This window comes from Globicephala melas, chromosome 15, assembly GCF_963455315.2.
Source record: "Globicephala melas chromosome 15, mGloMel1.2, whole genome shotgun sequence".
Classification (NCBI taxonomy): domain Eukaryota; kingdom Metazoa; phylum Chordata; class Mammalia; order Artiodactyla; family Delphinidae; genus Globicephala; species Globicephala melas.
Genome location: NC_083328.1, coordinates 75,199,907 through 75,220,729, shown reverse-complemented (window position 1 = coordinate 75,220,729; position 20,823 = coordinate 75,199,907). Strand labels below are relative to the sequence as shown.

At 48.3% G+C, this 20,823-nt stretch overlaps 1 protein-coding gene across 4 annotated transcripts in view; it reads left to right on the top strand.

Annotated features, from left to right (window-relative positions):
* PEDS1 (plasmanylethanolamine desaturase 1) overlaps positions 1-20,823 on the top strand; it is a 63,722-nt gene that overhangs the window by 19,757 nt on the left and 23,142 nt on the right. For 2 of the 4 annotated variants that reach the window (XM_060284227.2, XM_060284226.2), the window contains exon 5: positions 338-550. In XM_060284227.2, the coding sequence (XP_060140210.1) occupies positions 338-550 (213 nt within the window). Of the gene's footprint in view, positions 1-337; positions 551-3,008; positions 4,484-12,917; positions 13,010-20,823 lie in introns of those variants that run through there. The other 2 variants (XM_030839061.2, XM_030839063.3) reach the window with 2 other exon arrangements.

Here is a 20,823-nt window from a genome sequence, read left to right as displayed (position 1 = left end):
GTTCAATCCCTGGTCGGGGAACTAAGATCCCACAAGCTGCGTGGCATGACCGAAAAGAAAAAGAAATGTCAGAGTAGGGATCTGCACCCAGCTCTGCCTCATTCCAGAGCCCACATTCTTAACTATTACCTATGCTTATTCCATTCTGCCCACTGAGCAGAAGAGGAGACTGAGGCCCAGAGGGGAGTCTGAGCTTGCCCAAGTCCACTTGGGAGGTTGGAAAGAGGCCTGGGTGCTATCCTGGGAAGGGAGCTGGGCCAGGCTGGCAGTGGGCCCCCACCCTGTGGACAGCTGTATGGGGCCTATGGTCACCACCCCCCCTCTACCCACGCTGCAGAAGTCCTGGAGCAGCTGTACCCCTGGGAGTGCTTCGTCTTCTGCCTGATCATCTTCGGTACCTTCACCAACCAGATCCACAAGTGGTCACACACGTACTTTGGGCTGCCGCGCTGGGTCGTCCTCCTGCAGGACTGGCATGTCATCCTGCCTCGTAAACACCATCGCATCCACCACGTCTCACCCCACGAGACCTACTTCTGCATCACCACAGGTGCGGCTATAGGGTAGCGTGGAATGGGCTGCCCCCACTCTGACTGCAGCTCCATCCTTAGGATCAAGGGGCACAGGTCACAGTGGGAGGTGGTGCAGTCCTGCAGGAACATTCTCTCAGAACACACGTTTCTTGAGCATCTACTACGTGCCAGGCACTCTTCTAGGTGCCAAGGACACAGCAGTAAACAAGACAGACACACACACACACATACCCCCTTCATGGAGTTGTGATTCCAACCACCCATCCATCCAGCTGATATTTATTGAGCACCTACTATGTGCCACAGCACTGAACAAAACAGGCAAAAATCCCTACCTTTATAGCATTCACATTCTAAGAGGGGACATTCCAAGCACTAAAAAACAAGTACTATATCTGATTGTTCTAACTGCTATGGAGGAAAATAATGCAGAGGGTAGGAGAGGGAAATGGGGAGCTTCACCCTTTAAATAGGGTGGTCAGGGAAGGCCTCGCTGAGAAGGTGACATTTGAACTGAGGAAGAGAGTCATGCAGCTCTGGAGGAAGAGCTCTCCAGGCAGCAGGAGCAGTAGGTGAAGGGCCTTGGAGGCAGGAACCACATGCCTGGTTTGTTTGAGGAGCAGCAAGGCGGCTAGTGTGGCTTCAGTGAGAGGCGTGAGGGGTAGAAGGGTCGGAGAGATGGCAGAGTCCAGGTGTGAGAAATGCTGTGAGGGCAAACAAAGCAGGATGAAGGGCAGAGAGTCATGGGGGAAGGGGGCGTAGCTGTTGATAAAGGAGATCGGAAATCTGGAAAAAGGGGGGTTCCCTGCAGATAAATAGGGACAGATCAGTCCAGGCAGAGGGAACAGCAAGTACACAGAGGCCCTGCGGCAGGAACAGGTGACCCAGGAGTAGTAAGGAGGCCCACATGCTGTTGGTAGTTAATGGGCCAGTGCCAAAGAGGTGAGATGAGGTGAGGCGACCAGGTTTTCCAGGGGCAGCTGGGTATCTTTTTAAGGTTAAGTATACCACACGTGCTGTTAAGTCAGACCAACTTGGGCGTAGCCTTCAGCTCCTCCATATGTGACTTGCGGAGGCTCACAAGCCTCCCTGGTTATCGTTTTTCTCATTCACAAGATGGGGCTACAGCTACCTCCTTCGCATACCAGCTCCCAGGGCTGGGGTGTGAGTGGTAAGGTGGCAGATGCAAAGTGCTTGGCACATAGTAGGTACTCAGTAAGCTACAGCTACTGGTTTGGGGGCAGGGGTTGGGGTGTTTGGTTTGGTTTTGTGGGGGGTTTGTTTTGTTTTTGTTTCTTGGGGATTTTTGCCTTTCTGGAAGCAGAACTGAGAGCCACAAAAAAACATTTTTTGTACACCCTAAAGTCATGCTTTCTAGGAGCAGTTGGAGGGGTTAGAATTTAGGCTGTTGTGGAGATCATGTAACTGCTCAACCAGAACTGGGATCAGTCTTGGCTTGGCCATATACTAATTGGGAAACTCTCCTCCAAGGCTCAGTCTTCTTTTTTTTTTTTTTTTTAAATTAATTAATTAATTAATTTTAATTTTGGCCGTGTTGGGTCTTCGTTGCTTCGTGTGGGCTTTCTCTAGTTGCGGGCAAGCGGGGGTTACTCTGTTGTGGTGCGCACGCTTCTCTTGTTGCGGAGCACAGGCTGTAGGTGCGCGGGCTTCAGTAGTTGTGGCTCGTGGGCTCTAGAGTGCAGGCTCAGTAGTTGTGGCGCACGGGCTTAGTTGCTCCACGGCATGTTCATCTTCCCAGACCAGGGCTCAAACCTGTGTCCCGTGCATTGGCAGGCGGATTCCTAACCACTGCGCCACCAGGGAAGTCCCCAAGACTCAGTCTTCTCGTGTGGAAAATGGGACTAATAATAGTATGTACTTCAAGGTTCAGGTGGTAGACTGTAATACAGATTAAATAAGATTATGAGCACTGTTCATTGAGCACCTACCATATGCCAGGCATCATCCTAGGCAGTGGGATCAACAGTGAAACAACATGGGGTTCTACTGTTTGGAGCTGACATTCTAGTTGGGAGTTGGGGATAAAAACCAACACAAAACAGGGAGGTGTCGAATTAATGAGATTGGTTACAGGTTATCATAAAAGCTGTAAAGAAATAAGAAACGGTGACATGACAGGACAGGAGCACTGCTAAGTGGTAGTCAGGGAAGGCTTCCTGGAAGAGGTAGCATTAGAGCCAAATGATAAGAAACGTTGCCTCCATGCCTGGCATATAGTAAGCACTCAATAAGAAGGTGAATGAGGGGATGAAGGCATATCTGAGCATCCTCTAAACCCATTGGTGGGAAGCCCCTGTCCCAAAATTCCTCAGTCAGTCCTTGTCCCCTGCCCCCTGCAGACTTAACTCTGTTCCTCCCCTGCCCGAGGCAGGGCCAGCTCTCTCTCTACGTCCTCTCACTGCTGCTCTCCCATTCAACCCCTCCGCACACCCCCCTGCCCTGTTTCCACTGCAGGCTGGCTCAACTACCCTCTCGAGAAGATGGGCTTCTGGAGACGCCTAGAGGACATTATCCAGGGCCTGACAGGCGAGAAGCCTCGGGCAGACGACATGAAATGGGCACAGAAGGTCAAATAACTCCTCCGGGCCACCACCTCGTTGCCAACCTTACCCAGCTCCCCCAAACCGAAGCCATCTGCCAAATTCCAGCCTCCTTGCGCTGGCCCATCCAGGTGGAGAGGACACCTCCTGGGCTGGGCCTGGGCACCCCCAGCCCACCCCTTGTGACACTGAATACTTGAGCCACTGATTTTTTTCATTTCCTTTTTTTCGTTTTCTTTCCTTGACCCCCTCCCCAGCCACCTGAACTGCTCTGTCTGCCAAACCTGACTCTGCAAAAAAAAAAAAAAAAAAGAGCCCCACCCTGCCAGCCATCCCTTGGGTTGAGGAGAAGTTCACCAACTCCCCACACTCCCACCACCCCTTGCCCCACTGGGTAGCCCTTCAGTGTGGCTGGTATTGGGGCACTGAGTCGTCTGTTCCTCTTTGCCCTCAGTGGTCTAGGAGCCCCCAGGCACACCTAACTGTCCCTGGAGCATTACCCTGCCATGGACCTGCAGACTGACCCCCAAGGCCTGGGTGGATAGACAGCCCCAGTCACGACTTTCAGCCTAGCTTGTCCACCCAAGGATGGCAAAGTGCAGCAAGGGTCTGGGGGCAGCTGGCCAGACGAGGCTGGAATTTCCTGATCAAGTCTGGATCCCCCTTCTTCCCCACCCCTCCCCCATCTGCCAATGTGATTTCAGCCAGAGCTGATGTGTCTAATCGGAGGATGTCTTCAAAGGGCACAGCCCCTGCAAAGGGTCTTTGTCATTTGGAAGGGGACACAGTGTCCCCTCTGGCCGGGGGTATGTCAGAGAAGGAAGAGTGGGGCTTTTTTGTTTCGGTTATTTTTTTTTTAACGGTGCTTGCTTGTTTAATGTAAATAATAGAAAGCCTTAATATCTTTTCTGTAACACGGAGTAATATTTTAATGTCATGTTTTGGATGTACATAATATATTTATAACAAAGCAGCAAGAGTCTACTTAACCTCGCTGCCTCGTATTTCCTGGTTGCCTGGGGGAAGGGAAGTAAGGAGCCTGGAGGGTGAGGCCCCACCCCTACCCTATTCCCAGCTTCCCTCGCAACGCTGGGCTAAGGATGAGGTCTTTGTCATCTAAGACAGTGAATCAATGTCGACATCTGCTCCAAACACTTTTGGAAGGGACCCGTGATTTGGTGAGGAATGGTCTTCATGCAGAAAATCATGGTGATAGAGTAACAAAGGCTGATCCTTATGGGTGAATTCCTTTGGCAAATGTTTGTCGGCACCTAATGTGTGCCAGGCTCTGGCCTGGACACCGGGGCATGGAAGTGAACAAACAAACAAGGATTTACCCCGATGGAGCTGACCTCCTGGGGAGAGAGACAATAAACTTAAATAAATGCACATGGACATTCAGAGGGTGATTTGTAAAGAAAATCAAACATCTCGGGATTACATCAGAAAGGCAGGGTGAGGCTGCTTTGGCAGGGTGGTCAGGGAGGGCCTCTCTGAGGAGATGACATCTGAGCTGAGACCTGGAGGAGGAGATAGAACCAAATGGGGAAAGAACTGGAGGGAAAGCCTTCCTGGCTGGAGAAGTGCAAAGGCCCTGAGGCAGGAACAAACCTGGGGTTTTTAAGAGAGTGTGGCTGGATGGGAGTGAGCAAGGGGAAAGTGGAAGATGAGGTTTGAAAAATAGGAACTAGTTGTATGGAACCTCACAGGCAAGTCGGGAGACTGGACATTTTAAACAAGTATCTCGTTCATTTATTCATTGAACAAATATGAGGCATTTCCTATGTGCCAGGCACTGGGATTCAGTAGTGAACACAACAGATTTACAATCAATATCTAGTCTGGGCCAGATAGTTGCTGTAATAGTAACCAGGAAAAACAAAATCTTGTTGGGGACAGAGAAATGATAAAAGACTCTTTAGAGCAGTCACAGATAAAGTTTTTTTAATGTGACCCATAACTTCATTTTAAAGTTTGCTCGCCACTAGACTTGATTTTTAACTGTCTGAGGGGACCACAAAAGGAAGGGGTATTAGAATTCTTCAACTCTAAGTGACAGAAACCATAACTTAAGCAACAATTAATAGCTAAAGTAATTTTTTTAACTCATATAACTGAAAAGGTCAGAGGTGTTTCTGACAAGGTTTGGCAGGACTCAGGGGCTCACATGATTCATCAGAACTTAGTCTCTCTGTCTAGCTCTGTTTTTCTCTGAGTTGAGACTTGACATTGGACCAGCTCAGCTCCTCAGTAGAAAAAGTCTCCCTTCCCAGCAGCTGCAGCAAAAGCCCCAGGGCAGGCTCTTATTGGCCTGGATTGGGTCAGGTGCCTGTCCCTGAACCAACTCTTTGTGGTGGTAGTGAAGTGTTCTGATTGGCCAGGGCTGAAATATCCACCTGGAGTTGCAGAAGTGGGATCAACACTTCCCAAGTCACAGGATGAGAGGAGGGAGGGATGGTTCCCAAAAGAAAACTTAAGGTGCAGTGGGTGGGGCAGACAGCCAAAATCAGCACCAGGTAAGCAGCCTTGGGGCTGCAGGGGTTGCTTTCCTATTCCCAGGCTCTGCTGGGGGTATACTTCTAGGCCCTACCAATGTTTTAGTTCCCCCAGAAGCCAGCAAGAACAAACAGCGTGAGTCCAGAGAGGTGAAGTGACTTGTCCAAGACCACACAGCTAGTGAGGCAGAGCCAGCCCTCACACTCAGACCATCTTGCTGCTCCTGAATCCCAAGGACTGGAGAAATACTTTTCAAAACCAGAGGGACATATGTTTTGGGTCAGGTCTGGGAAAGTTGGGGTCATTTGTGAGATGGGAAGATTCCAAAAAGTCCCTATTGAGGGCCGGGGAGCAGGAAATGCGAACACCTACTGAACACTTACTACAGGCCAGATGCGGAGAGCTCCGTGCGTGGGTCCCCTCAAGCAGTCCCTGCAGCTCTGAGAGGTGAGTACACTTAGCCCCATTTTTTCCAAATGAGGGAACAGGCACAGAGGTCAAATAACATACCAAACGTCACACAGATGGTAGGTAGCAGGGCTGGAATCTGAGCCCTGATCTAACGCTGAGCTCTAGCAGCTTTCACACGCACCCGGAGCCCCCGTGGAGGGAGGGAGGTGAGGAGGCAGGTGGCCAGTGAGAAACGTGTCTCCTATGAGAAAGCAGCAACACATCAGGATGAGAAACAGCAGCTAACACTGAGGACTGAGATGCCCTGGAGACATCAGGCCCCAGAGGGCAGCTGCTACTCCTATCAGTTGAGTAAAGAGGAGCCAGAAAATCCGTATTTTTTAAATGCTGACTCCATTCTTTATACATACGGTGGGCAAAATAGAACAGGTATATAGGCCAATTTCTGCCCGTAACTTACCAGCTCGTGCAGGGACGGCCTGATTTTCGGTGGATTTGTGCTGCTATCTGGTGGTGGAGTGGGGCAGGTGGCAGTGCAGAGCAAATACATGGGTTTCCAGCTCCACTGGGAAACGTCACGCATCGCCCCCCCTTTGCTGACTTGTCCTTAGAGGGGGTCTGGGCAGGGCGCCTGCTCCCAAAATTAACCCCACCCCCTTCTGATAAATCTAAAAATTTCAAGCTAACCTTTTAAACATGATTTTGTAATAGGTAATGCATGCATAAGGTAAGGAATAATAAACAATACAGGGGTCAGCTGACTGGCCAGTAGACCAGATCTGTCCCACCTGTTTTTCTGCTGTCCCCCATTAGCATTTTGTTTTTAATAGTGGGGGGAATAAAGAATATTTCCTAACACACGACATTCAAATTCAGTGTCAATCGTAAAGTTTTACTTACACACAGCCATTCATTTGCATATTGTCTATGGCTGCTTTTTCAATACAGCAGCAGAGTCAAGAGACCAAACGACCCACAAAACCTAAAATATTTACTATCTGGCCCTTTACAGAAAAAAATTTACCAACTCCAGGTCTAGAGTGCTCCCCATTCATGTTCCCCCAAGCCCTCATTTCTCTTCCCCAGAGCCCATCATTTTGATAAGACCCTTGCAAGTCGCTTACACAGGCACAGAGTCATGTCTGTCCCCCCTCTTTTCACACAATAGGTAGAATATTATATACACAGTTCTGCACCTTGCCTTTTTTCATTTAATATGTTTTGGGGATAGTATATATCAATGCTTCTTATTCCTTTATACAGCTGTATAACATTCCAACTTCAGGATGGACATTTCTTTTTTAACTCATCGCTCGTTGAATTTTGAGATAATTTTAATTTTGGGGTAATACAAACTGCTGTTGTGTGCATCAGAGAACTTAAGTCTTTGCTCATAAGGGCCAGTAGACCTGAGGGGTCAATTTCTGGGGATCGAATTGCTAGGTCAGGGGTGTCTGTGTGCTGCATTTTGATAGCTCATGCCAAAATTGCCTTCCACCAAGGCCATGCCCATTTAAACTCTCAGAACTTTTGAGAGTGCCAGTTGCCTCACACCCTTGCCAACAAAGAGTGTTATCGAGTGTTTTGTTCTTTGCCAATCTGATAGGTGGTTTTAATTTGCATTTCTCTTACTGTATTTCATTGAATCTAAGATATCATTGATTGTACCATCCATCCTGATTCCAGAGATGTTTGAATATAAAAATTTGCATCTTAGAATCACTGAAATACAATATGTTGAGTGAGATTGGGTATCTTATCACATTTCCTTTCTCTGCACATGTTCTTTTCTGATTTTGGGGGGGAGGCAGGACAGTAATGGTTAAGAGTTTAGGGTTCAAATCCCAGCTCTGCCACTTACAAGCATGTGACTTTGGGCAAGTTACTTAATCTTTCTGTGTCTCAGTTCCCTCATCCGTGAGATGGGAACCTAACTCATAGGGTCATTGTGAAGATTAAATGAATTAATATATGCAAAACACTATGTTCCTGGAACATACTAAATGCTCCATACACGTTTGCTATGATTATCATCTTTCCTTTGGGATCTCTTTTTCTTAATGAGTTGCAAGGGCTCTTTATAAATTAAGGAAACATCCTTTTGGTTTTCCCCCCATCCCAGACCCCTGGTTTTTACTCCTTTTTCATTGACCACAAAACAGATGATACAAAGTTCAGACATTATAGAAATAAATTGTATACGAAGAAGCCAATGGAAATGACCCAGATGTCCACCAATATAGGAATAAATTAATTGTACCATTACCCCCTACCTACCCAGTCCTATCCCTTTTTGGTTGTGTATTTTAGCAACTACATCGAACATTAAATATCTTAATGCTATACTTCAGACACACCCCAGGGGGGCATAACTCCATGTATGTGCCATGAAATGCCACGAACAAATGTGTCGCACATCCCATCCACCACAGACCCCTCCCCAGGGATTCTCTGTCTTCTGGGTCCCATGACCCTTCCCGTCAACGGTTCCTCAGCTTTACTTTCTGTAGTTTGTATTATAAAAACTATAGCATGAATTTGGGGTTTTTTCTTAACTATGAATTGGAAATATAAACATAAAACTTTATAATGTTATCCACAACCTCGCTACTCAAAGTGTGGTCTGTGCCTCGGCATCGGCATCCCCTAGGAGGCTGTGGGAAATGCAGGATCTCAAGCACCCCTCACCCCTACAGAATCAGAATCTGCATTTAAACAAAACTGCTAGTGATTTACCTGCACATTAGAGTTTGAGAAGTATTGCTCTAAAAAATGATATTGTAGGTCTTGTAAAGTATATTGCATTTTTTACATTTTCAATATACTTTTTCAAGCTATTCATGCCTTTCACATCTCAGAGATTCCAGAACTCCCCGGATGTTTTCCCACCTTGTTGAGAACAGTGTTCTTGAGTGAATGCTGTGGAACAGTCCAAGTCCATATATCTCTTTCCTGGAACACTGTGCCAGCTTCCTTGGCTGTAGATAACAACTTACTTTTAAGAGCAGTTTAAGCAGTAATGACATTTATTATCACGTCTTAAGAAGCTTATAGGTAGGCAGCCCTGGGATTTGTTCAACTGCTCAACTACATCATCCAGGTCCTATCTAGCTCTTGCCATCTTTCTGTGCTGTCATCTTTGTTGTGTTGGCTTTTCAGCCTCAGGCTTGTGCCTCATGGTATCTATATGATTGCCACAGCTCCAACCATCATAACCTCATATATAGGAAGGAGGAAAGGGGACAAAAAAGGCTTTCTCCCCAGCTATTTTCATAAGAGAGAAACTTTCCAAACACCTCCTCCCCAACTCCACTGGCCAGAAAGAACTAGATCACAGGCACACCCCTGGACCAACCACTGGCAAAAGGAAATGGCAGTGCCTGTGATTGGCTTGGATTCACACCTGGACGTTCAGCCTCCTAAGCAAAATCAGGCTTCTGTGAGCACGGAAGGTCATGACTGGACTGGCAGTCAGCAGTGTCCAACACACCTCCTCTCTGGACCCCTCACCTCCAGTCTTGCTCCGCCCAATTCAATTTCCTTGAGGCAGCCAGGCTGCACTTTGTAAAAATGCAAACCCGCCTACGTTTTGCTTCAAACTTTCCAGTCTTCAGCTCCCTCACCACACAGGAAACATCAAGTGCCCCAGACTTAAAAGAACTGGATTACAAACCTGAATTTACTCCTTTCTTGTGTGACCCTAGGAAGGCCATCTTACTCCACCGAGTCTCAGTTTCCACATCTGACAAATGTGGAGATAACAACAGCTACTTTGCAAGGGTCATTGAGGAAATAATAATAATAATATTGTAGTAATAATGGCAGCAGCTAATACTTATATTAGCACTCGCTCTGTGTCAAGCCATTTTCTAAATTCTTTAGTTCTATTAGCCATTTTAATCTTCCCACGAATCCGATAAAACAGGACTCACATCCGCAGCAGCTGAAGCTACCAGCTCAAGGGCAGAGAGGGAATGGGGCGCAGGGGCCAGAAGAATCCCGCTCTGGGGACTGGCGGCGACCGCCGGGGAGGGGGCGGAGCCTCTCCGAGAGCGCTTTAGTACGGGGAGGACTACAACTCCCAGCAGGCTCCGCGACCCCGCTGGACTATAATTACCAGCATGCCTCGGGCTGCCGTGCTTAATCTAGTCTTCCTGCGAGGCGCTGTGTGTAGAAATTCGCTTTATCGTCAATTTGCTTGACAGAAATTCCCCACGGGAACCACGGAATCTACGCAAGTAAACATTTATGAGCATCATGGATAAGAGGCTTGTGTTTTAATCGTCACTTCTCCACCTGTTATCTCTGAGTCTGTTTTCTCACCTCTAAATTGGGGATATTCCTAGGAGTTGTGGCACAGAGTTGTGAGGATTAAAAGGTGGATATGACAGCTTGGTAAATGTCAGCTCTTCTAGTGTCCCCTTCTCTCTCGGTGCCAAAGCGTTTATCAACGCATTTTATCCCCACAGCAACCCTATGAGGTTGATACCGTCATCCCCCTTTTCAGAAGGGGAAATTGATGCCAGGAGAGGCTCAAGTCCCTTGCCTCAAGTCACACAGCAAAGTGAGTGCTGAAGGAGGACTCGAACCCAGAAAATTTCACGCCAGAGGTGAGTCCACCTTAGGAGCCCAAATGCTTCCCACTTGCTGTATGACTTTTTACAGTGACCCAAAGTCCAGGGCAAATATCTTCTGTGCTCTTCAAGGTAAACTTGAATCACGTGATACACGGAATAATGTCAAGATGATTCCATGTGGCCAGTGCTGGGAAGAAGATGCACGTGGCACTTGGAGCATCAATTATGGCTGAATTTGACCTGGTGGAAGAAATCAAGGAAAGTTTCCCTGAGCGGGCAATGACTGGGAACAGCACAGGCAATGGCCGTGAGGAGGGAGAGGACATGTGTTCCAGAGGCCTTGAAAAGGGCCAGTGTAACTGGAGACCTCTCTGACCTCTCCAGCAAGTCTGACCTCTGACCTCTGACCTCTCCAGCAAGTCTCAGAGGTGCAGGCAGTGCCAGGGAAGGGGGAAAGTGAGGCACCCAGGGTGCAGATTTTAGGGAGGCTCGCATTTGAAGGGTGGTGCAAGTGCAGAGCCTGGATCGGAGAGTGAAAGCCTCCTTAAATTTGGCGCCCTAGACCCCTCACTGACTCCATCCTAGTCCTGGCCTAGGTGCAGGGCATTGTGGGTAGGGTGGTTAACCATCCTGGTTTGCCCTGGAGATTCCTGGTTGTTGTCCCAGTAAGGTCATACTAGGCCCCCTTTCAATCTGCTGATTGTCATTGTTGGATGATAATTCTTTGGTCACTCAATTTGTAGAGTCTGTATTTTATCCCATGGGAATGGGGAGCTACTGAAAGGTTTACGTGAATGGAACATGGGGGCAAGAATGGAGGCTGCTGGGATCATCCAAGTGGGAGACAAGTGGATGGAGTAGAGAGATGCTTAGGAGGCATTCTGTCAGAACAAGGTGATGAATTGGATGCACTGGGTGAAGGCTTCCAGCTTCCTTGTTCCTCTGTATTGAAAGTCCTGGTCATTTCTCAGCCAGTGTTCAGCTGTGTTGCCTTGAGGCAATCCTTTCACCTCTCTCAGCCTGTTTCCATATCCATATAAGAGCTTCTCAGACCATTTGTCATAGAGGACTCACTTCTTGGATTTAACATTTGCAAGTATATGTTTCCAGGGCCTTTGCACATGCCATTCCCTCTACCTCCTTCTCATCATTCAGGTCTCTGTTGAAATGTGACTTGCATAGGAGGCCCTCCCTGACCACTTCCCTGGTTTACTCTCTATCCTATTATAGTTATGTTTTTCCCTATTTGTTTATTTGCTTCCTATCTCCGACTAAAATCTAAGCCCATGAGAGCAGGAGCTTGCTTCTTCAGGGATGTATATCCATCCCCAGCACCTATGACAGCATCTGGCACATAGTAGATGCTTAGTAAATATTTGTTCGATGGAATGAATGGATTGAGTGAAAGAGTGAACGAATGAATGAATGAGTGAATGCTTTCCCTGCCACCTTAATGCCCCAAATCATTTAGCTGCCCTTCTACAAGCCCCTTCTGGCCTGGGAGCATCGATCTTGGAAGCAAGACATCTGGCTTGGGTTCAAATTCTGACTCAGTCATTTTACAGCTGAGTTTAGATAAATGGCTTAACCCCTCTCGCCTTCATGTTTCACTTTAAGCCCGACCTGGTAGAGATGTTGTTGTGAGGATCCAACTAGATAGGAAAATGCCCCAGGCAAAATGGTGCTTTTTATTCTTTTTATTTATTTATTTTTGCAGTACGCGGGCCTCCTACTATTGTGGCCTCTCCTGTTGCGGAGCACAGGCTCCGGACGCGCAGGCTCAGCGGCCATGGCTCACGGGCCCAGCCGCTCCGCGGCATGTGGGATCTTCCCGGACCCGGGCAGGAACCCGTGTCCCCTGCATCGGCAGGCGGATTCTCAACCACTGCGCCACCACGGAAGCCCAAAATAGGTGCTTTTTAGAAATATTATAAACTTGCATCTATTTATTTATTTATATTTATTGAAGTATAGTTGACTTACAATATTGTGTTAGTTTCAGGTGTACAGCATAGTGATTCAGGTTTTTGGGTTTTGGTGGGGGTTTTTTTGCAGATTATATTCCATTATAGGTTGTGACAATAGGCGCTTTTTAAAAGCTTTCTTTTCTTTTTCTTTCACAGTCACACCCTTCCAAGTCTGATCCCCCTTGCCCTCCCCACCAAGCACCTCAATACCTCCCTCGCACCAGAGCCTGGAGGGCCTTGCAGGTTGCTGGGCCCTCACGCACGCAAACATTTCCTCTCTCTAAAAGGGCAGGAAAAAATACCTTCCCGGCAACTGGTCGCGCAGTCCGCGGAGCGGGCGTCAGCGGAGGCGTCTGCGTGTGCGCACACGCATGCGCAGAAGAGCCCGGAGAACGGGTGGGGGGTGAAGAAGGGGCCGGCCTTTGAGCGACAGCGACGCAAGATGGCAGCCACCACGGGCTCGGGTGAGCGGGGGCGCCGGACCCGGCCGGCCGAGGGGGCATGGGCTCGGGCCGGGGGCCGGGGACCCGCGAAGGCCCTTGCTGCGGGGCCAGGGCCTCTGCGATGCCTCTGTCCCCTGGGCACCGTGGCGGCGACCCAGGCGGCCTGAGTGGGGAGGAGGAGCAGGCGGTGGCCGGAAGCACGGGCGGGGGCCTGAGGGGCCTGTGGGGCCTGTGGGCGGCGCGGCGAGGCCCAGAGGCTCCCCCGGGCGGCGTGAGGGCCCTGCTGAGAGGAAGGGCCGGGTCTCGCGGCGCAGCGGAGCGGCCAGAGCGGGTGACGGGCGAGCCCAGAGGCACTGCCGAGGAGATCGGGGCTGGCGGCTCTTTAGGGGAGATCGAGGGGTCCCCTTGAGAACGAGGAGGCGCCCCAAAATGGATGGAAGTTCTTTATTTGGGTGCTGGGTGTCTGGGTGGGGGGAGGAGCCTTGGGATGTCCTTTTGGCGGGGACTTCGGAGAAGCCCCTCAGGATGGATGAGGGAAGAAAACAGCATCCTGAGGGGTGACTGAGAGGATCCCCCATTGGTAAAGGGCAGGGCTCCAGTGTTCGTTTGGGGGATTGGGTTAGCTGAGGAAATTTTTATGTTGATTAGAAAGGGGGAGTCTTGGGGTGGCTACTTTGGGGGGGATGAAGGGCATCTCCATAGGATACATGAGAAGAGGAAAGGGATTTTTCAGATTCCAGAGGGATTTGGTTGGAGCAGCTGGAAGTGAAATGACCCCATCGTTACCAGGCCCCTAGTTTTGGAGGTAGATGTTAGGTTTTAGGAGGCAAGCTCCGAGCAGGGCGGTTAGTGGAAGCTTGCGATATTGGGTGAAGAACAGATGAGTTGGGAGCCCTGGAGGTGTCTGTCTGGGGAAGGGAGCCCCATGCAGTGGGTGAGAGTGGGAAAAGGTCAGGTTTCAGAGATGTTCTCTTTAGAGAAGAAAAATCTCCTTTGTTGGGTGAGGAAAGCGTACCCTAGGAGTGTCTGTTTTATGGAGACTGTCTCTCTCCCACTCTTTCGGGTGTTGGTAACATATGGGAGTGCAGCTCAGCAGTTCCCCAGTGGCTGGATGGGTTATGGGGAGAGGAACAAATAAAATGGGAAGTTTTGGGTGACTGGAGAAGAAAGCTGAGGTACAAGAGGGAAGGAGGGGGCTGCGCTGTGGGCCAGGGGGAGTTCTTCCAGGCCCTGGTAGGTAAAGGGAAGGAGCATTGATTTTGAGACTGGATTCACTGCTCAGTGTTCCTGAGATGCACCAGAGGATCAAATCCTGAAGGGTCTGTTTCAGAGCTAACACTCACAGCTGGGCATCAGGGGATGGACTCAGGTGGCCTTCTGGAAGAGGCAGGGTGATGATTGCGTGGGGAAGGTCCCGCAGAGGGGCTGATGAGGCAAGAGAGTCGGATTCTGGAAGTGCAGAATTTGGGAGTAACAGAGTGTCCCCCTTTTGGTGAGGAGGGTGTCCCCTGAGGTGCCTGGCAGTGAAATTGGCCAGTGAAGTCCTCCCAGAAGAGGTGACAGTGGGTGACGGCTGATGGAGGAAATGAACAGGCCCACCTGCCTGGGTACTGAAATCCTCCAGCTGTTTAAGGCCGCAGCAGCACTGTTAGGAGAGGGTTGGTGACCCAAAGCGAGCAGGGTGAGGGGAGTCTGTCTTTCCAGGATGTTACTCCTCTAGTATCCCAAGGGGCCATCTTTGTTTGATTGTTAGAGTGGGAATAGAAGGAATTGGAAGTAGGGGATCTGACTGAAGTCACCTACCCCAAGCTGCCTTTTACACTTAAAGCAGTGGGGTCTTCCTGGAGGATGAGGAAACCACACATCTTTTTCCTAGGTTTGGTTTCAGTTGGAACAGTGCTGAGTCAGTTCATTTACAAAGAGACTGCTACAGACATTCTCAGAAGAGAGAGGCTGAGTCAGGCCAGACTGCTGTGGGAAACGTCTCATGAGACTAACACCCCTGCCAGGTTGCTCTGAACTGGGGGTACACTGTGCCTGCAGCAGCCAGCGTTGTGATGGCTTTGCAGCTCAGCCCCTTGGCAATCACTTGAGATTGGCTACCTGTAATCCGGTTTAACAGCTCCTTAATTCTAACTTCTTGAAGCCCTGCCAGTTGAAGAGTGCTTCATAAATGCTGTGGTGGTCAGATAAACCATCGTCAGCTGCTGTCTAGTGGCATACAAGAGCACTTGGCATGGTTTAGATAACATGGAAGAGGTTTTGAGGTGCCTTAAAATGGGCTTCCCAGGGGCTTCCCTGGTGGCGCAGTGGTTGAGAGTCCACCTACCAATGCAGGGGACACGGGCTCGTGCCCTGGTCCGGGAAGATCCCACATGCCGCGGAGCGGCTGGGCCCGTGAGCCATGGCCACTGGGCCTGCGCGTCCGGAGCCTGTGCTCCGCAACGGGAGACGCCACAACAGTGAGAGGCCCGCGTACTGCAAATAAATAAATAAATAAAAAAGGGGCTTCCCAGAACTCCTTTGTCTGTTTATTCAGCAGGTATTTATTAAGAATTTGCTGTGTCCCATTGTGAATAGTGAACAAGATGGACATAGCCCCTGTCCTTGAGGAGCTTCTATTCAAGTCAGAAGCCCATTAAAGGAGTAAATAATTAAGATTTCAGATAACAGTAAACGCTATGAAGGAAATTGTGTGATGTAGTATCTGGAGAGGTGGTCAAGGAAGGCTCCTCCAAGGGGGGGTATTTGAACTGAGACAAATGATGGAAGGAGCCAACAGTGTGCGTCACAGGCAGGGGACGGGGAGGCTGAGTGGAAAGGCCCTGTGGCAGGACTGAGCTTGGCATGTTGAAAGAACAAGCTAAAGGCCTCCGTGTGCAAGGGAGGCTTGTTAAAGAGATGAGTTGGAGAGAGAGATGAGTTTGGATTTTATTCAGTGTGGAAGAAAGCCATTGAACAAGTACCTGGTCTGAAGTAAACGTTCAGTAAATGTTTGTTGAATGAATGAATGAGAGTCTTAAAAAGAGAGGAATGACAAGATCTGACCATTGCTCCCAGGCAGTAAGAGGAGTGCAGAGTGCTAAGGGAGGGAGCAGAAAGATCATATTTGGGTTAAACTAAAATGAGTGTACAGGCCTCTCTGCTTTCTAACCCTGAGAAGTCTTTCAGGTGTGGTCAGGGGCCCTGAGGCCTTCCTTAGGTTTAGAACAAACCTCTTGATTAATCTGTGCCCCTGGTTGCCAGGAAACAGCTGTGAAGCCTTTGAGTTCCTGTAAGGGCTGAACTTAGTTTTTTGTGGTCACTGCTTTCAACACTTGGTGACAGCAGCTTCCCACCTCCTTTGCTTCTGCAGTGTGTGATCTCCTCATAGATCTTAGAGGGGTGGAACTGTGGAAAACCCACTGGAATCCTCAGGATGCTTGTGTTGTGACAGGTGACTTCCTCCTGCCTTGGCCAGGATTGCAGGGCCTCAAAGAGTAGCCCTTGGCTGCCAGATCTTTCCTCTCACCCAGCATCCCACAGGCTGCCCTGACAGTAAACCAGAAATGGAGTGCCAGCAAAGTAAGCCCTTTACATTTTAAATTTGCATACGTTGGAGTGGCTGCATACACTCACTTCTCTTATGAACATTTAACCAGATGGGCAGTGGAGGTTAGTAGTCTTCCATTCCATTCAAGGGAGTTGCCTAGAAAGAGCTGGAGCTGGCAGATGAGAACCGGTAGTCTCTTAGCTGGTCTCGTTCACGTGTGTCTCACTGTGAGCATCTTCTTGTGCCAGTTGTAGCTAAGTGCCTTTTGTACAACATGGGCCCTGCTTTCATGAGAACTTCTTCATGTTGTACGCAGCTGAAGAAACAGCAGTCTGCTCTAGTGATGGAGGGGAAACGCTTTGTTGGGCCACTACAATCTATTGTTCCTCTTATGGATTGCCAGGGTCAATTTGATGATCATGATTTTCCCTTCACAATAACTTTAAAACCACCCTCTTCCCCCCACCATATTCTCTTCCTCCCTCCCTCTCTCTCAGCTGAAGTGTAGCTCTACAGTAGTTTGATAAATGTAGAATAGAGGATATAAAGTCAGAAATCCTTTCTTTCTTTCTTTTTTTTTTTAAAGAGTAGACACCTTTATTTATTTATTTTGGGCTGCATTGGGTCTTTGTTGCTGCGCACGGGCTTTCTCTAGTTGCAGTGCTCGGGCTTCTCATTGCAGTGGCTTCTCTCGTTGCGGAGCACGGGCTCTAGGCGCACGGGCTTCAGTAGTTGCAGCATGTGGGCTCAGTGGTTGCAGCATGCGGGCTCAGTAGTTGCAGCTCACGGGCTCTAGAGCGCAGGCTCAGTAGTTGTGGCTCACAGGCTTAGTTACTCTGCAGCATGTGGGATCTTCCCGGACTAGGGATCGAACCCGTGTCCCCTGCATTGGCAGGCGGATTCTTAACCACTGCGCCACCAGGGAAGTCCCAGGAATCCTCTCTTTAATTCTGAAAGGCCCCAGGGAAGTATAGAGCAGCACATTTGGTGAAGTAGAGATGTTAACACTGTTACTTTTATATTACGTAAAGTGGTTTAGAGGTTTCCTAGTACTTCGACTTAACCTGCTATGTCATCTCATCCAACTCTCCACAACCTAGTGAGCTCACCAGGGGAAGTATTGGCCCCCCAATATTCCTGAAGGAGACTGACGGCTGCCTGAGGAGTGGTGACACTCAGATTAGAGCCCAGGGGGTTTTGACTCCAGTTCCTTCCCCAACCTGCTCCAGTGCCTTAGGAAGGAAATGGAAAGGCATGGATTCAGGCATGTGCTCTTCCTCAGTCTTGGCGTATTTAATCTTGATGAGAGAACAGGCTTTAATGAGAAGTGTCTGCCACCTGTAGCAGGAACTCTTTTTACAGCATCCCTGGCCACATTTTACCCATTCTGGGTAATGTGCTGTCTGATGAGAGTGAAGGCCACTTCTTGCTCTTGCTTATACTTTACACTCAATAACTCAACACTCGTTGGGCTTAGGGCCCCCTCATGTCATGTACAAAGTCAGTCCTTGTCTTCATTGACATGCAAGCCCTTCAGACTTCTTTTTAAGCTGCACTTCTAAGGCTAACTATGGGTAGACACTGTATTAAATACATCATCTCGTTTCTGACAGCAACGCTTTAAAGCAGGTATCTATTGTGAAGGTGAGGAAACTGAGGCCCAGAGAGGAGAAATGATTTGCCTGAAGCTCAGAGCCAGTGACTTGCAAACCAGGGTACAGAACTGGGACAGCTCTGCTCCAGGACATATGCCCTTGTCCATATTAGCATTTTTCCAGCCCCCCATTGCCTGTTCTCCAGCTAGGCATCTCAAGTTCCTTCAGCCATTGGCAGGTCTGTTGACATTCCTGCCTTGGCGGATTAGTTCTTTCATGGGTGGATAGTAATGACACCAAGTATGATTCTTTCTTCATTGTCACGTTCACCCCATACAAGTTCAGTAGGTGTAACCCCAAAATAGATGGCAAATCCTCCTTCTCGCCATTGGCATTATTGTCGTTCTTGTCCTACCAGTACCACCCTTCTCTTGCCTAAAAGACTACAAAAGCCTCCTGCTTCCAGTCTTGCCCTTTTCTAATCCATTCTCTGTAGAGGAGGCAGAATGGTTTTCTACAGACAAGAAAACAGAAACTGCCACTCTCTGCAGAAAGCCCTTCCTGCTGCACTTAGAATAAAATCCATCTCTTTTCCATGGCCCACAAGGGCTTCCATGGCCTTGGCCTTGCCTACCCCTGAGCTCGCGTGATGTGCACACCTGTGCCCTTGCTCTTCCCCTTTTAGGAATGCTCTGCCTGCCTGTGACTGCCTGCTTCTCCTTCTTCAGGTCTCAGCTCTCCAGAAAGTCCATCCCTGCCCACCCCTTTCAACATAGTCTTCTCACTCATTATCACATCTCTGTTCTGTTCTAAAGTGCATAACCTTATCTGAAGGTTTCTTGTTTGTTTTTCCACATTTCTGTGCCTTTGCAGTAGGGCAGGAATAATCCTTGTTCTCTGCTATGTCCCTAGCACCCACATAGTCCCTGACATAGAGTAGGTGCTCAATAAATATTGAATGTTGCAGTGAATTAATCCAGGGTCTCATCTTGATGTAGCCAAATATATAAATTTACATATTTGGAGAAACATTGTATCTGATAGGGCAGAAGCAAAAGTGCCTGTTCAGCTTTTCAAAAAGGAAAGCTCTTGTCCTGATAAGTTGGCATTTATAGACGGACTTCAGCATACAATTAACTCTTTCTCTCCTTCCCTGACTGTCCTGAGGCACTTACCACACCTTATTCTTTGTCTCCACCCCTTTCAGAGAAAATTTGATCTTTGGCCTTGGTCACCCTAGCAGCAGAGAAACACAGGGTCTTGCATCTTGTCACCAGCTGTTTGTTGTCACATTGTCTAGACTGTAAAGAATGATAGATTGCCGCTGTTTCTTCCCCCAGATCAGTGATTCTCAAACTAGTATATATTAGTATCACCTGGGGGGCTTGTTAGATTGCTGGGCTCCACCCTCAGTTTCAGATTCGATAGTTCTGTGGTGTAATGTAGTGTAGTGTTCTGGTGTGTGGCCTGAGAATTTACATTTCTAGCGGGTTCCCAGGTGATGTGTAGGCTGCAGGTCTGGGGACCATACTTGGAGAATCATTGTTGTGTAGAAGGAGAGCAGAAATATGCTCCTCTGGACAGGCCCTAACCAGGCACCCAGACTGCACTGCACTTGCCAGTTGCTCAGAAACAAAAGTTACCTGCCCCTGACTTTATGCCCACTTTTCGAGAACGTTTAATCCAGGTGCATCACCTTCCAGGCCTCCTTATTTTCAGAATGGTAGCAGCACCAGACTCCTAGCTCAGTTCACTGTCTTCCCTGAATGGGCAACCAGACCAGTTTCAACTAGCAGCTTTCTTTCCCGGAGAAACCTGTGAGGCTCTGCCATTTTAAATCAAGACCCAGGCCAGGCCAGGGTTTTCCAAGATTGGCATGCTGTAATAGCTGCTGCTTTGTGGCAGTGCTTTTCCCAAAAGGATGTTTTAAAGGGCTTCAAAATCCTTTTTGTACCACAAATATTCTAATATGTTGCTGTGTTTCAAATTACTGCATTAAATGTTTTACTAGGACATGGTGTAAAACCCTATCAAATATTCATACTTTTTTAACCTGGTTGTCATATTTTCTTTGTAATATCCTGCAGCTGCTGACTTTTCAGTTTATATTTAGCCAGGAGAAAAACTGGCTGACTTTTGATACTGACACAAATCCAGGAAAAATCCTTCTGGAGAGAAGAATTCTGAAGTAACAGGAACAAATGTTTTCTTTTTAAAAATCTTGGGTTACTGCGTTATTTTAGCACCTTGGTAGAGTTATCTTAACATTTTCATAGCTAACCTTTTAATAGTTATAGTTTATTAAGATTAACAAGAGTCCATTTTTACATCCTCTATTGCCTCTTGAAGCTGTTCCTTCAGCTGCCTTTTAGGTGTCAGATTAACACACAAGTTTTAGGAACCTTAAAATTTAGCTTGATTCAATGGCTTCAAGTGCCATAGGAAGAAAATATGTTAGGATATCACTGCGTTTTTCTGATCTGTTATGCTTCTGGTTTTTGACATATCTGGATTTAATTTTTAATATATTCACTGAAGTCTTTTGTTTAACGTGTCATGATTTTGAGCTTATTCTCTCCACTTGGGATGGAATGAAGTCCTCCCTGTGACTGATACACTCACAAGGTCTGCAGGAGCTCTGAACTCCACCAATATTTGGATTTATGTCCCTGGGGTAGCCCCTGAGGTTCTAGAACAAGGGTTATTTG